At 39.0% G+C, this 14,149-nt stretch overlaps 1 protein-coding gene across 1 annotated transcript in view; it reads right to left on the reverse strand.

Annotated features, from left to right (window-relative positions):
* DNAH11 (dynein axonemal heavy chain 11) overlaps positions 1 to 14,149 on the reverse strand; it is a 4,606,558-nt gene that overhangs the window by 1,428,810 nt on the left and 3,163,599 nt on the right. Inside the window, exon 60 of the mRNA XM_044065542.1 lies at positions 7,298 to 7,480. Coding sequence (XP_043921477.1) covers positions 7,298 to 7,480 — 183 coding nt within the window. The remainder of the gene's footprint in view (positions 1 to 7,297; positions 7,481 to 14,149) is intronic.

The following is a 14,149-nucleotide window of genomic DNA, read 5'->3' on the forward strand; positions in this document are numbered from 1 at the left end:
TGCATTTATAATTATAATTGTAAATGGTATACAAATGTATTGTCTATACTATGTTATTATACTATGTATAACTCAGTGCAGTCTTAAATCTATGTATAAATTTCTGTTTGTGTCTTGTACCATGGTACCTTGCTCATCAGTGAAAAGGATCTGCCAACCAATCCACTTACCCAGTTATCAATCTGAAATAAATACCCACTTCTGTCATATGTGGCATTAAATTTCATTATTTCATCATTTTCCTCTCTATCAGAGAGGTTTTGTAGCATGTCATGACTCTGTCCTAAAACTGAGGTCTGCTAAAAAAAATAAATTACATAGTTTACAATTTACTCATTACTAAATTGAATATTATCTTGTTACATCTGTCCAGTAACAGAGATCCTCTGATAAAAGACAGAGTTGCCAGAGGCTTTTCTGGATTGATAACAGAGAGAAGTCTGCTTTCTGTGCATTACATAAATAAAGCATTTCTTTAGCAGCCTTATACAGCCTATCTATTGTCATGGGTGCCTTAAGGATGAGTGCATCTATGTAGACAGTTTGCTTTCACTACTTCACTAAATGTGTTAAACAATGGCAAGACTCCCCACTTTCATTCTAGCATCCTCATTAGTTCCATATATAGAATTCTGGGCAGAGTGGGATTAGCCTGTCAGATGAAAAACTCTTTCATATACTGATTTTCTGCAAACGTAGTGTCTTTGGGGGGATCTATAAACTGTGGTGACTCAGTTTTGGCAATGCAAAATCTTCTTTTTTTGGAAGGATAAAAAAAACAGATGTCACTTTTCAGTTTTCTTTAACCTTATAGACACAAGTCTTGACTCATTCAATTTTAAATCCAGACATGCATTAGTCTAGAGAAGAGACCTAAGAAGCGCCTGTTGCTGCTTTGGTGTTTCTTGTATGGATTAAAATATTCACTGACAGATAGCTACAGTCAAAAGTTAGAATAGGAAAATGAGTACTGGGGAAAGCTCCACAGTGGGCAAATCCTCTTCTGCTCTGGTGACCTTTGGTTTATCCACTATTGTGTGCTCTGGATTTGCCCTGAGAGCACTGCTAAAATTACTTCAGAGTACTCTAATGTAGGTACCAATAAAAAGAGGATTTAACTGTTAAAGGGTGCAGCACACACATAAGTGGATATTTTTTATTTATTTTTCAGACAGTACTTTATCCCTGTTTTAGAAGTCATCAAAAATAACATCCCTCTCCTTTGCTTAAGCTGTGGAGAACTCATGTTTTTGACTAAAAACTAAAGTTGCCTTCCTATATTTCTTATTTTTATTGGATTTTCTCTCATCCTTTATTTCATTCTTTTTCTTTCTTTTTTCTGACTTCCCCAATGTCTATAGCTTGGAAAACACCCTTCCCTTATGTTTTTTCTCAAGGTTATTTCAAATGTTCCTGGGGTATTCAAGTGCACTTTAGTCTCATAGCTGTGCTAACTTTTAAACAGAATGAACAAGCTTATGTTCAAATTCTAAAAAAAACAGCAAGCCCTGGTGTGGTAATCTTTAGCTGTTATCTGCCTACCACAAACATAGTTGTTGGCAGATTTAGGGGGAAAAGGCAATCTTACTTTGTCAAAGACTCAGAAAAGTTTTGAATTTTCTCTAGAAAATTTTTATTCTGGAGAAATAAGAGATAAGAAAAATGATTAATACTTATTAGTGAGAACCACTGCATGGATAAACTTTTTTTGCACTAACTGGGGATCAGAAGTACTTACATGACAAGAAGAACTGAAGACAGCATACAGCAATTCAGCTTATATATCAGTGTCTCATGCATGCTGACTTTGTTAGCACTTTTATCAAAGGACCAGCACCAGCCCTTGCAGGGAAAACTACTACTAATAAAGATATTCACTGGGATTTAGAAAGAATCAGTTACACCTGCATGAAGTACAACACTGCAAGGTGCAGTTTATGCAGTTGCATAAAATCTGATTCAGAGGCAAGTTTAGCCGCAGTGAGGAAGACCTCATTATCGGCTAATCTGCATGTCCCTGAATTAGGTGTGATTACTGCTGGTGTTAAGCAGCACTTTTTTCAATAATCACCACTGGCATCCCATGCATCTGATTAACATAGGCACCTCCTTTTTAGCCTCACACACACACACACACACACACACACACACACACACACACACACACACACACACATGGTACATGACATCCCCTGCACATGATTGCACTCATGGATGAACTCACCCATGCACATATACACACATAACCAGAGTACTGATCCTTTAAATAACCAATCTACTGCAACCACCCAGGCAATCAGTCTCAAGCACAAACACAGTCATCAGACTCCATTCATATCCCTGCACACACACACTGTCACATGTAGACACACATATACAAACACACAGTTCCTCCACCACTACTTCTCCATTAAACTTTCTCATTCTTACCAGGAATGCAATCTCACTGGTAATAATAGAGGAACACAGCATTTTGGCTCAGCTATGTAAATCCCTTTCTGCAGGCATTTCTGGAAGAAGTCATGTGGCTAATTAGCCATTTGCCTCATTAGCATATAGCATAACTACGGAGACGACCCATCAAGATGATTGTACAGACGATGCAAAAAAACAATGTTGTGGCTTGCCTCTGAATCAGAAAGGACATCAGTGAGTGAGTGATTGAACATGCTAGGGCTTACCACACATGGTAGCCCCCTCCAAATCACAGTTATTATTGCTTACAATAAAGACTATGTTAAATAATATTTCCATATAGGTACTCAAGAGTTGCTGTCAAAATAAATGATACAGACAAATGAGAACATCTATATATATTAATTGCCTAACAAGTCTTGGGTGAAGAAAGCCTGTATGGAAAATGTATATCTAATGTAACAAGGTGAGTATATTCTGCCTACACATCATTATTATTACTGGCTAATATGGCTATCTAATGTATTAAGTATTGTGAAAATGCAGTGTGTCTAAAATGTACTGGGTGAATACATTCTATTTTCAAACTAGTGCTCAATAATAATAAGTAAATAATTAATTGCAAGAGCAGCTCCTATAGAGACAGAAGAAGATAAAAAAGAATAATGGCAGATTTATAGTGCTAAGGGGCCACTGGGAAGGGAGGAGGATTAAACTGGAATGCATTTAGATTCCACCGAAAACTGCTATAATGGCGCTTAAGAAAATTCTGGGAGAAATAGTCAGTTTTCAGCAAGGAATATTACTTATAGATGAGGACTGGAATTTGATTTGCAGCAGTGAGGATGTGTCTGGGGGGGCTCAAAAGGGAAAATATAACAAAGGAGGGTAGATTTTTGAAGAAATTAATGAAAATATTTGGCATGAAAGATGTGAAATCAATAATAGGAGTTAGGAGTGAATTTACATATTATTCCCCAAGATATAAAAACTGGGCGAGGCTAGACAGAATTTATATTTCACAGGAATATGTGCATTTAACTGAAGGTCTTGATACCCACCCAATAACTATTTAAGATCATGTGCTAATAAGAGCTAAAACAAAAAGACAGAGTAATAGAATAAAAAAATGAGAAATTGACACTTTCCCTCCTATCTGTTGAGAAGAAGGGAATTTAAGGAATGGGTAGTGGGGATTATTCAGGAGCTGTTAAAGAGGATAGAAATTTCTTCTGAAAATATAGCCAGGGAGAAGAATAAAATTAAGATGTAGTGGAAATAAAAGAAAGGGAGCTAGGGTTAAGAAGCAACAAACATTATTTAGAGGGACTGACAAGTGTTAAAGTACTACAGAATAGGGGGAATCTCACAGAACAAGAAGAGGATCAACTGCAGCAAATGTAGAATACTAAGCAGAAAATAAGGGATTACCTCAATAATATGTACGAGATTAGAAAGACTGCTGTTAAGCAACTGTTTTTTGATAATAACACTGGAGCACAAACACTTTTAGCACAACGACTCAGGCAACAGAAAGTAGAAAGGGCTATTACCAAACTTAGGGAGTATATAACAAAGAAGGTAACAAGAGATCCTGTAGAGGTATTAGAAATATTTTGGAAATTCTATGAGAGTCTCTATAAAGCAGAGAAATATGAAAATTAAGAAAAGATACAAATGGAAATGTTTATGGAAAAATTAAATATGCCAAAGTTAGAGGTGGATGAGGCTCAATTACTAACAGGACAGGAGGAGATGAGATACAAATTGTGATGTATATCCAATCTACAGGAAAGTCCACAGGAATAGATGGTATTCCTGTGGAAGTTTATAAGCTAGGAGGAAACAAACTGATAAAGATCTTGAAGGTTTTAACTGTATCTTAAGAGGAGGAGAAGTACCACTGTCCTGGAAGAAAGCATTGGTATCTCTAATACCTAAATAGGGTAAGGATCCATCAGATCCAGCTTCATACAGGCCCATTTCAGTACTAAACCATGATTATAAACTGTTCATTGTCTATAATGGCTAAAAGAATGGCAAACGTAATGCCAAAAATGATAGATATGGATCAATGTAATTTTGCAGAGGGGAGGCAAACATTTGACAACGTTAACAAAACATTGATGATCCAGAGGGAAGCAGAATGTAATAAAATACCACTGCTGGTGGTGGGTCTTGATGCAGAGAAAGCATTTGACAAAGTAAGATGGGACTTTATGAGCAGGGCAATGGAAGCATTTGTATTTCCTGAAAATATGATAAGGCTGATTATGAGAATATATGAAGGATCGGAGGCAAAAAATAAAGTGGGTGGGGTCTTCCCTGTTAATTTCTGCTTGAGTAGAGGAACCAAGCAGGGGTGTCCTCTTTCCCCTTTATTATTTGCATTAGATTTAGAACCACTGGCAAAGAAAATAAGGGACTCAGAAATTCAAGGATATAACTGGAATGGATGTCAAGAAACGCTGGCTTTATTTGCAGATGATATTATTTTGTACCTGACAAAACCAGGAAAAGACATTACAGTGTTGTAGAACATTTTGAGACAGTTTCAGATCTTTTTCGGGATACAAAATTAATGGAGCTAAAGCAAAGGTAATAGCAGCAAATTATGAACCCACACATGAACTGGTTCAGGAATACCCATATTTATGGGGATACGACAAAATAAATATGTAGGACTATGGATTCAAAATTATTCTAGTGTGGCAGCTAAAGATATGTGGGAAGTGACTAAAAAGGTAATACAAAAACTAGAAAATGGAATTTCTGTTATATGGATATGGATAGCAAGATACAAGCAGTTAAAATGTTTTTAATCCCATTAGTCTTATACACAGGTCAGGCATATTTTTATCAATTAGAGGAGAAGTTGTGGGTAACAATTAATAAAGAGCTTAAGGACTTTATCTGGAAGGGGAAGACAGCAAGAGTCAAATGGGATAAGCTGATTCTAGCAGTAGAACAGGGTGGATTGAGACAACCCAATTTGAAGGGGTATTTCAAAGCTACGCAGTTAAGACTACTATACATAGCACAACAGAAAAGTATAATTCAAAGTGTAATGGGGTGAAGATGAAACTCTGGGGAAGTTCAAGAAACAAGGAGAGACTGGGTTTTTGGATGCAGGCCTTTAAGGAGAATAACAATAATCATGCAGAATATTATATCCATAAAGTAGCAGAAAGTATTCTAAGAACTAAACCAACATGGGGAATGAAGAAAGGAGATTCTGCAGATAGTTTGTTTGTGTCTTTCGGCTTTTCCCGGTTAGGGGTCGCCACAGCAGAACTCCGGTCCACTAATGATTGGTAGTGGATTTTTACGTACTGGGTTGCCAGCCCTGACGCACAACCATCAACGAAGACACGCCCCATTCACGTATGCCTCCACACAGAAGACGCTCTAGCTGAGAATCGAACGGGACAATGTCTTGCTATGAGGCGACAACGCTACCCAAGCAGCACCACCGCAGTCTTGCAATTAGGGATACAAACAATAGGCAAGAGGGGCCAGAATTTATTGGTGAAAAACCATCAAAGGAACTAATGTACTGGGAGCAAATAACTAGAGAGGGAAAGAAGATAGAATGGGAAGACGCCAAGAATTTATTTGAACTACAGGTTAGAGATTGCCTTCCCCATCAGGGATTGATATCAGAGTATAGGCAAAGAGAAAGAAATACAGGAAAGAAAGACCAGCACAGGTAGAGTTTTTAACAGAATCTAGAACACAAGCTGCCATTAAAAAAGGAATAATTAGTACAGCATATAACATATTGCATGATAATTATACAAATAAATCAGAGGAGGTTAGAAAGGATTGGGAAGAGAGATTGGATAAGCAATTCACAAAGAAACAATGGGAGGATATATATATATATATATATGTCTCCCAAATATGCAACAAAATCTAGAAGATTTAGGATTTTTGCCTGGAAATGTTTACATAGATATTTTTATACCCCAAGTAGACTTCAGAGAATTTTTCCTCAGGCAGACAGTAAATTTTGTCGGTGTGAAGGGGAAGAAAGAAGTAATTGAGAACATATTTTCCGGGAATGCAGTGAGTTGGCAGACTTTAAGGATTCCCTGCAAGATGTACTTTCAGAGATGCTGGGTGAGCAGATTGGTCTGATGAGGGGAAATGTTTTTTTCTGAGCTATGATACAGAATCGGAATTGCCTAGACATGGCAAGACCTTGCTGTGTCTAATAATGGTGGCTGTCAAAAAAGCAATAACTACAAAATGGAAATCAAAATCTAAACCAACTATACTGGGAGCAGTGAATATAATAACAGAGATAAAACAACAGGAATTGAGAGCTTTAGAAAAGGGTAGGAGCAAACTAAATTGGAAAAAATGTGAATTGTGGGAAGAATACATACAAGGGAGGAATGAGGTCTAAAAGGGGGCAGGACTTAAATGAGCTATGAAATGTTTGAGTGAGAAAGATTGGGTAGATTATAAGTGATGTATAATGTTGGCAACTGGGAGTGTGTCAGTATGGTTTGTGATGTAAAATGCTTGCGGCTACGATTGTGCTGGTGTGGTTTGATTTCATTTATATAAATGTATGATTGCCTATGCAGTAACTGATGGTTTAATAAAGATGTTTCTTGTTTAAAAAAAGGCAGGAATTGAATAATTTATGTAATATTGCTTAGGCTATATAATATATTGCAATATATGTGAAGTATAATGTTTGCAATGATAATATAGTTTGATTACTTTTATATGGATGCAAATGTGCCTGTGTCACAAGTGATAATTCAATAAAGGTGCTGAAAAAAATAATAAGTAAATGCATTCTGTTGGCATATAATACTCCAATTCGCAATAAATATGTTTTGTTTAAAACAGATCACTATCAACATACCTCATAGTATTTAACAATGTTGATAACCCAAGCACAAAGGCCAGCAGCTGCAAATGATTTTGTGCGAATCAGATCTGGGTTAAATTCAGGGTCCTTCAAATAGTATTCTTTAACTGCTCTGAGACAATTTTCATGAATATGTTCTTTATCATAGTTTATCAGAGCTTGCAAGAAGTCATCCACCTAAAAATAAGACAGGTAGAGTATCACATAGCATACAAATGACAATAATTACCAACAACATCCAATTTACGATGAAATTCATAACTACGTACCCCAAAATGTATTACTGTCATATGAGCTACATTTAATTACAAATGCTTTAGTAATGCTTATAAGCAAATGCACATTTTTTTAATTACTGAATGAATACACATTCATGTTATGACAAGTTTAAAACTGTAATTTCAGTGTCTATACACAGTGGAAAACAAAAGATATCAAGCATTCAGTGAGTTGTGTAAGGCATGTTAAAGTGACAGAATGCAAAAAAAAAAAAAAAAGTAAAGGAAAAGTTGAAATTTTAAAAGCCAGACTCTGTTATAATTTCATAAGTTCATAGGTCAGTATTCAGCTGTTGATCCAGGGGACCATTATTAGCCTAGCTACAATGCCCCCAGATTGTAAGTACCAACTGTCAAGTTCAATTTATACCTCATTTTGACCCCTTTTAATAGGTTCATAGGTTCATAGATTAGTACTAAGCTAACTGCCCTTGCAAGCCATTTTAAGCCTAGCCAATTATCCCTTGTGAGACTCGAACCCTGCACCTTGTGTTTGTAAGGCAAACACGTTAACCATTAGGCCACCCTCCCTTACTTTTGACAGCTTAGAGGGCCAGACCTGGGGTGTACTTATGACAGCCCATCCATTAGTCCTGTTTATGCTTAAGAAGGTCAGGGAGCATCTTTGCTTTACATTCAAAGGAAGTCTGTTCCATTGGCAGTGGTCCTGGCACCACTTACTGATGTGAGGTAGTCCCTTCGGAAGAATTTGGAAGTCGGATGAGGAGTTAATGACAGCTCCAAGTTTGCAGTTATCTCTAAGCTCAAGTCAGCCACAGGCCCTTGATGTCATCTTTGATTAGAGAAGTAAATATCATACAGAAATGGTTCTAGGACCAAGCTTTAAAAGAAACAGCTGGTAATTGCCCTTTCTGAACAAAGTGCGTCTCCCACAGTAACAGATTATTTTTTGTCAGTTCGCCAGTTTGCTATCCAGTGGGTAACATTGGTGTTTATCTTTAGTTTGAGTAGCTTGCTGATAACGCATGAATGTGGGATGATATCAAAGTTCTTCACCAGAACTAGGTGGCAGTGTGAACTGATTTGCCTGAGTCTATTGCATTAATAACATGTTCGAAGAAGTCCACCATATTCAAGAGGCAGGATCTGCCTTAAAATGTCTTGGGTCCATGGCTTGTAGACTATCTATGTCCTTGTTTGAAATATCCATAATGAAGAATTCCATTGTTTTGAAGATAAGGCTAGTGAGTTGAGTTTAGTTATTATGTTTATTGCACAATAATACAGTGTACATAGGGTAATCCATCATTTATTTACAGTCTAGAATAGTGATGACCATAAGTTCAAGACCACTAGTACAAACCACAGTGGGTTGTGCTCTTACTTCAAAGTAGCAGTACATCAGAAATAAGAATTACTGTTCTATGGGGGGGGGGGGGTAACATCCAGTTGATTTTTCTACAATGGAGGTGTGGAAGATTTGCATTTCAAAAATCATTGGGATCACAGCAAAGAACCTGTTGCATTTGTTGTTGAGAGGACAGGCAAACAGATCCCAGCATGGCTGGCCTCATTGATGAAAAAATCTCCATATGCCACATTGACATTGCAAGACCATTCATAAGGCAACAGAAAGGCCTGTTTAGTTTCTCTGTTATCATGGTGGTTTACCCGGGAATGTGTGTTGTTATTAGAAAGCACCTAGAAGAGATCACCCATTGCCATACTCTCATAGCTTCTTGGAAAACAGGGTAAGATCTGGTTCTGCCTTGTTTGTTTATGTTCTAGGCTACCAACATATTGTCCATCTGTATTGCAACTGTCTCAAATGGGAGAATATCTTGAAAAGCCTTCAAAACTAGGAGGAGAGCCCTCATCTCCAGGATATTGATATGCATCCTGAACTCTTCAGGGGAACATGTACCTTGGACTGTCCTTCCCAAGTAGTCTCCCCAACCTGATCTGGGAGGTGTCCATGGTCACTGTGGCCTTGGACAGGGATGAACAAATGGACAGTCTTTGCAGAGCTGGTTTGAATGAATCCCAAAAAGAAGATAGCTTTTGCATGCTCATGTGATCTTGACTGGAGTGGATAAAAGATGTTGACAAACAGACCATTGAGTAGACAGAGTCCAGTGAAGTATTCTCAAGTGGACCATGGCCAGGGAAATGAGGGTGATAGCTGCTGCCATGGATCCCACAACTTGTAATATTAATCTAGCTGGAAGAGAAGAAATTTGAATCACTTTCTTGACTTGGAACCTTAGTGCATGGTATATAACTAACTGTGTCCAGACGAGCACCTATGAACTCCAGAGTCCGTGTAGCCATGAGCTGAGATTTGTTGTAATTGTTTGTTATTCCTAAATGAGAACACAACTGGAGCAAGCAGTCCCTTGCCTGAAGACGTCAATGCCTGATTGGGGCAGTTAGGAGGCAGTCATCTAGAGATGGAAACACCCAGAATCCCAGCAGTCTCAAGTGAGCTGATACCACTGCCATGCATTTGTTGAACACCCTGGGGGCTGTGATGAGACCCAAAGGCAGTGCTCTGAAATGGTAATGACTGGCTCCCACCCATAAGTGTAGGTATCTCTTGAAGTGCCTGTTCATTTTGATATGACAGGATGCATCCTGAAGATTTATCGAACACATCCAATCATCCATTTGCAGCAGAGGCAAAATGTAGTGAACTATGACCATTTGAAATTTTGTATACTGGACAAACTGGTTTAACTTGCTGAGATACAGAACTGGTGTCAGGCCCCATCTTTTCTGGCACTAAGAAGAATCTTGAGTAAGTTCCAGACTCGCTCTGACCTGGGAAGACCTCTTGGATGACTTATTTTCTAGCAGCTATTTTATTTCTAGAGATGCTGCTTCCCTCTGACTAGGTGGAACATCAGGGATTTTCTTCATACCTGTGGGAGAGACTAGGGAAAGCAGCATGGTATAAATTACAGTTATGTACTTACCATAACTATGCATCTGTGTTGTCCATTTTCATTCTTCTTCAACATATGCGTTATGGATCCGACCTCTGATCCAACTCGACCCCATATCTCAAACTTAAGGATTCCACTCTCAAGCTCCTTCCTCTAAGCCTACAATACCTCAGACTGAGTTTGCTGCTTTATATATCCTAAGATAGATTAAGAAGAAAAAAAATAACAGCAAGCAAGGGCTCAAACCTGAAACTAAAAGGTTCCAAAAGGTCCAGGAGATCACTCCAAAAGATAACAGGAAGAGGGAAGGAAGATGGGGAGTTCAGGAAGAATGAAAATGGACAACACTGATGCATAGTTATTGTGAGTACTTAACTCTAATACCTGATTTTGTCCTTTTCATTCTTCCTCAACACATGGTACAGAGTCCCCAGCTACATGAATCTTGGGTGGCCCTTATGGAAGGATATTTCAGAGAACTGCCGACCCAAAAGATGCCATGCTTCTAGAGGTCAAATCTAGTTAGTAATAAGGGTATGAGCACAAAGTAACTGCTGTTCAAATGTCATTAACAGAAGTTCTGGACCAGAAGGCAGAAGAAGTAACCATGGATCTATTTGAATGAGCCTTAGAAGGCTTTGACAGGGAGAGGCATTAATAAGTATATACAACAGAAATGGAATCAGTTATCCATTTTTCCAGGGTAACTTTAGAAACTGGTGATCCCAGTCTGTTCAGTGAAAAAGAAACAAACATCTGGTCAGTTTTTCTGAGATCCTTAGTCCTGTGTAGATAAAAATGTAGTTGTCTATGTACATCTATACGATGTAATATGTAGTCTCCCTTGTTTGAAAAATTAGGGAAGAAGACAGGTAGATGAACTGCTTGACTTACATTGGATTCAGACCCCACATTTGGTAAGAAAGATGGATTGGTTCATAAAGTAACTCTGTCTTTGTGAAAAACAATGTAAGGGGACTTGGATGACAGAGCCTAGAGATCAGAAATTCTCCTCCCAGAATGAGTTTCTATTAGAAATGCTGTTTTCCAAGACAAAAAATTAAAATCATTTTTAGCTGAAGGTTCAAAAGGTTGCTGTGTCAAACCCAGAAGCACTACTGTCAAATCCCATGGAGGAGACATATTTCACTGGGGCCTAAATAAGAAGATAGCTTTTAGAAAGGCCTTGCACAATTTAGAAGCAGCTAAGGAAGATGATTTTCTCCTGAATGACAGTCTGTCAGTGTCTCCCCTGAGGGGGGATTACAGCAAAATACCTGCTGCACTTGTTGTGGAACGATGCAAAGAGAGCGCAGTAAGGTTGTCCCCAACAACAGGAAATCTTCATCACTAATTGACTGAAAGACCACTTGTGAAGAAACAAAATGGAGTTACTGACTTTGCCCACTAGTACACTGTATTTCCCTGAAATGTGCATTGCTATCAGAAAGTAGATGGATGAGATCATCTACTCCCATACTCTCACAGCCTCTCAATAGAGAGGGTAAGATAGGGTTCTCCCTTGTTTGTTGATGTACCAGACCATGATATATTGTCGATTTGGGTCACAATAGTTTCCAGAGGGAGAATATTTTGAAATGCATGCAACACTAAAATGACCACTCTCATCTCCAGGACATTGATGTGCAAATTGATCTCATGGGGAACATGTGCCATGGACAGTCTGTCTCAAGAAATGCCCCCCACCCCAAATAGGAAGTGCCTGCGGTCACTATGGCCACTTGAGAAGACAGAATGAAAGGATGGCCCAAGTAAATGTCATCTCACTGAATCCACCAATGAAGATGATTTCTGCATACCCGAGTAAGCTTGACTGGGAAGGATAGAAGATGTTGCAGAATAAACCACTGAACAGCTAGAGTCAACTGAAGAGCACACATATAAAAACATTCCATAGAAAAAAAGGCTATGGCAGTTGCAATCAAACATAGATCCTTCTGAAGGACAAGTCTAGCTGGAGGTGCAGGATGAAGAAGAATTTGCTGTACCTGGAACTTGATTGTATTTATACAATGTGTAGGCAGAACGGCAATCTGATGTACTGTGTTCAACCAGGAAATGATGAACTCCAGGCTCTATACTGGTTGTAGTTTGGATTTGGATGTTGACTGTAATACCTAGTGTTTGACAAAGCTGGAGCAAATAGTCTCTGGACTGTTCTAATAGGTGCCTGGTTGGAGCTGTGAGGAGAGAGTTGTCTAGATATGGAAACACTCAGAATCCCAGCAGTATCAGGTGAGCTGCTATCACCGTCATACACTTAGTAAAAACCCTGGGCTGAGGTGAGACCAAAGGGTATGGCTCTGAATGACTGGCTCCTAACATAGAGCCCAGAATTCTTTGTGATTATCTGTTCATCTTGATGTGATAGTATGCATCCTGGAAACTGATTGGACACATCCAATCAACCATGTGCAAAAACGGCAGGATGGACTGAACCATAACCATTCAGAACTTTGACTTCTTCACAAATTGGTTCAGACTGCTTAGATCCAAAATTGGTCTCAGATCACCTGTCTCCTTTGGCACCACAAAAACCTTGTGTAAGTGACAAATCCTTTTTGGTCTGGTGGGAATTCAAGGATGACTCCTTTGTCCAGCAACTTTTGAATCTCTTGAGCTGCAGCTTCTCTCTGACTGGGTGGGATGTCAGGAAGCTTTCTTCTTTTGGTTGGGGAATCTGGAAAATTGTATGAAATAACCTCTGGATATTATTTTTAGCAACCAAGAATCTCTTCTTTTAAAAACCCAGGCATCTGGGTACAAGGACAAGTGCACCCCCGAATGCTTTCAAAGATTAGCAGTCAGGTAATCCTTCAGGAGAGCTGAAAGGGGCTATCCGGAAAAGAAACTCAAAAAAACCTGGATTTTCAGGTCTCTTCTGCTGGCAGGATGGCATCATACGTTCAAACTCTCCCCTCTGTCCCTGGAAGAGTTGTCTCTGACTGAGTCCTGGAAAGAATCCTGGGATTTTTGGAACCACATTTTCTTGCCCCCTCTGTGATTCCACAAAAAAGATCATTGAGAGGTAGAAAGCAAATCCTTATGGCAGACAGGGTCTTTCCCCCATGTTCACTGCGCGGGAGGATTTCTTTAACAGAAGGACCAAAGAAGGACATTCTATGAAATGGAGCATTAATGAAAGAAGTCTTGAAAGGCGCCACAAAGTCACATAGCCGGATCCAGGCATGCCTCCATACTGCAATGCCTGACATGGAAGCTCATGAGCTACCTTCTGCAGCAAAGGATATTAACTTCATGGATGCATTGGAAATAGATAATAGAGTGTTCAGTTGTGAGGATAAACTTTTATAGTCCTCCACACGCATGGACTCCAAGAGGGATTTGGAGAGTTCCTTGGTCAAATGCCTCTGCAGCCTTATAAAGTGAGCTAAATAATTCATGGACCTCAAAGGCTCTGAAGCAAATATGTGTTCCAAACCTGTTCAATGGCCTGTAATCCCTGTTAGGGGGATGGACAGAGGAATTCTGCTTAGCTAGCTCCTTTTTGTGGCTGCTGCCACAACCATAGCATCGACATGGAGTCCTTTGCTCTAATGGGATATGTCCTTTGGTAGTGCCAAAATTTTGTCTGGACAATAGGGAATTGGTTTGACAGAGTCAGATTCCTTCTATGCCCG

Source organism: Protopterus annectens, chromosome 3.part0 (assembly GCF_019279795.1).
Source record: "Protopterus annectens isolate FY-2018-M chromosome 3.part0, PAN1.0, whole genome shotgun sequence".
Classification (NCBI taxonomy): domain Eukaryota; kingdom Metazoa; phylum Chordata; order Ceratodontiformes; family Protopteridae; genus Protopterus; species Protopterus annectens.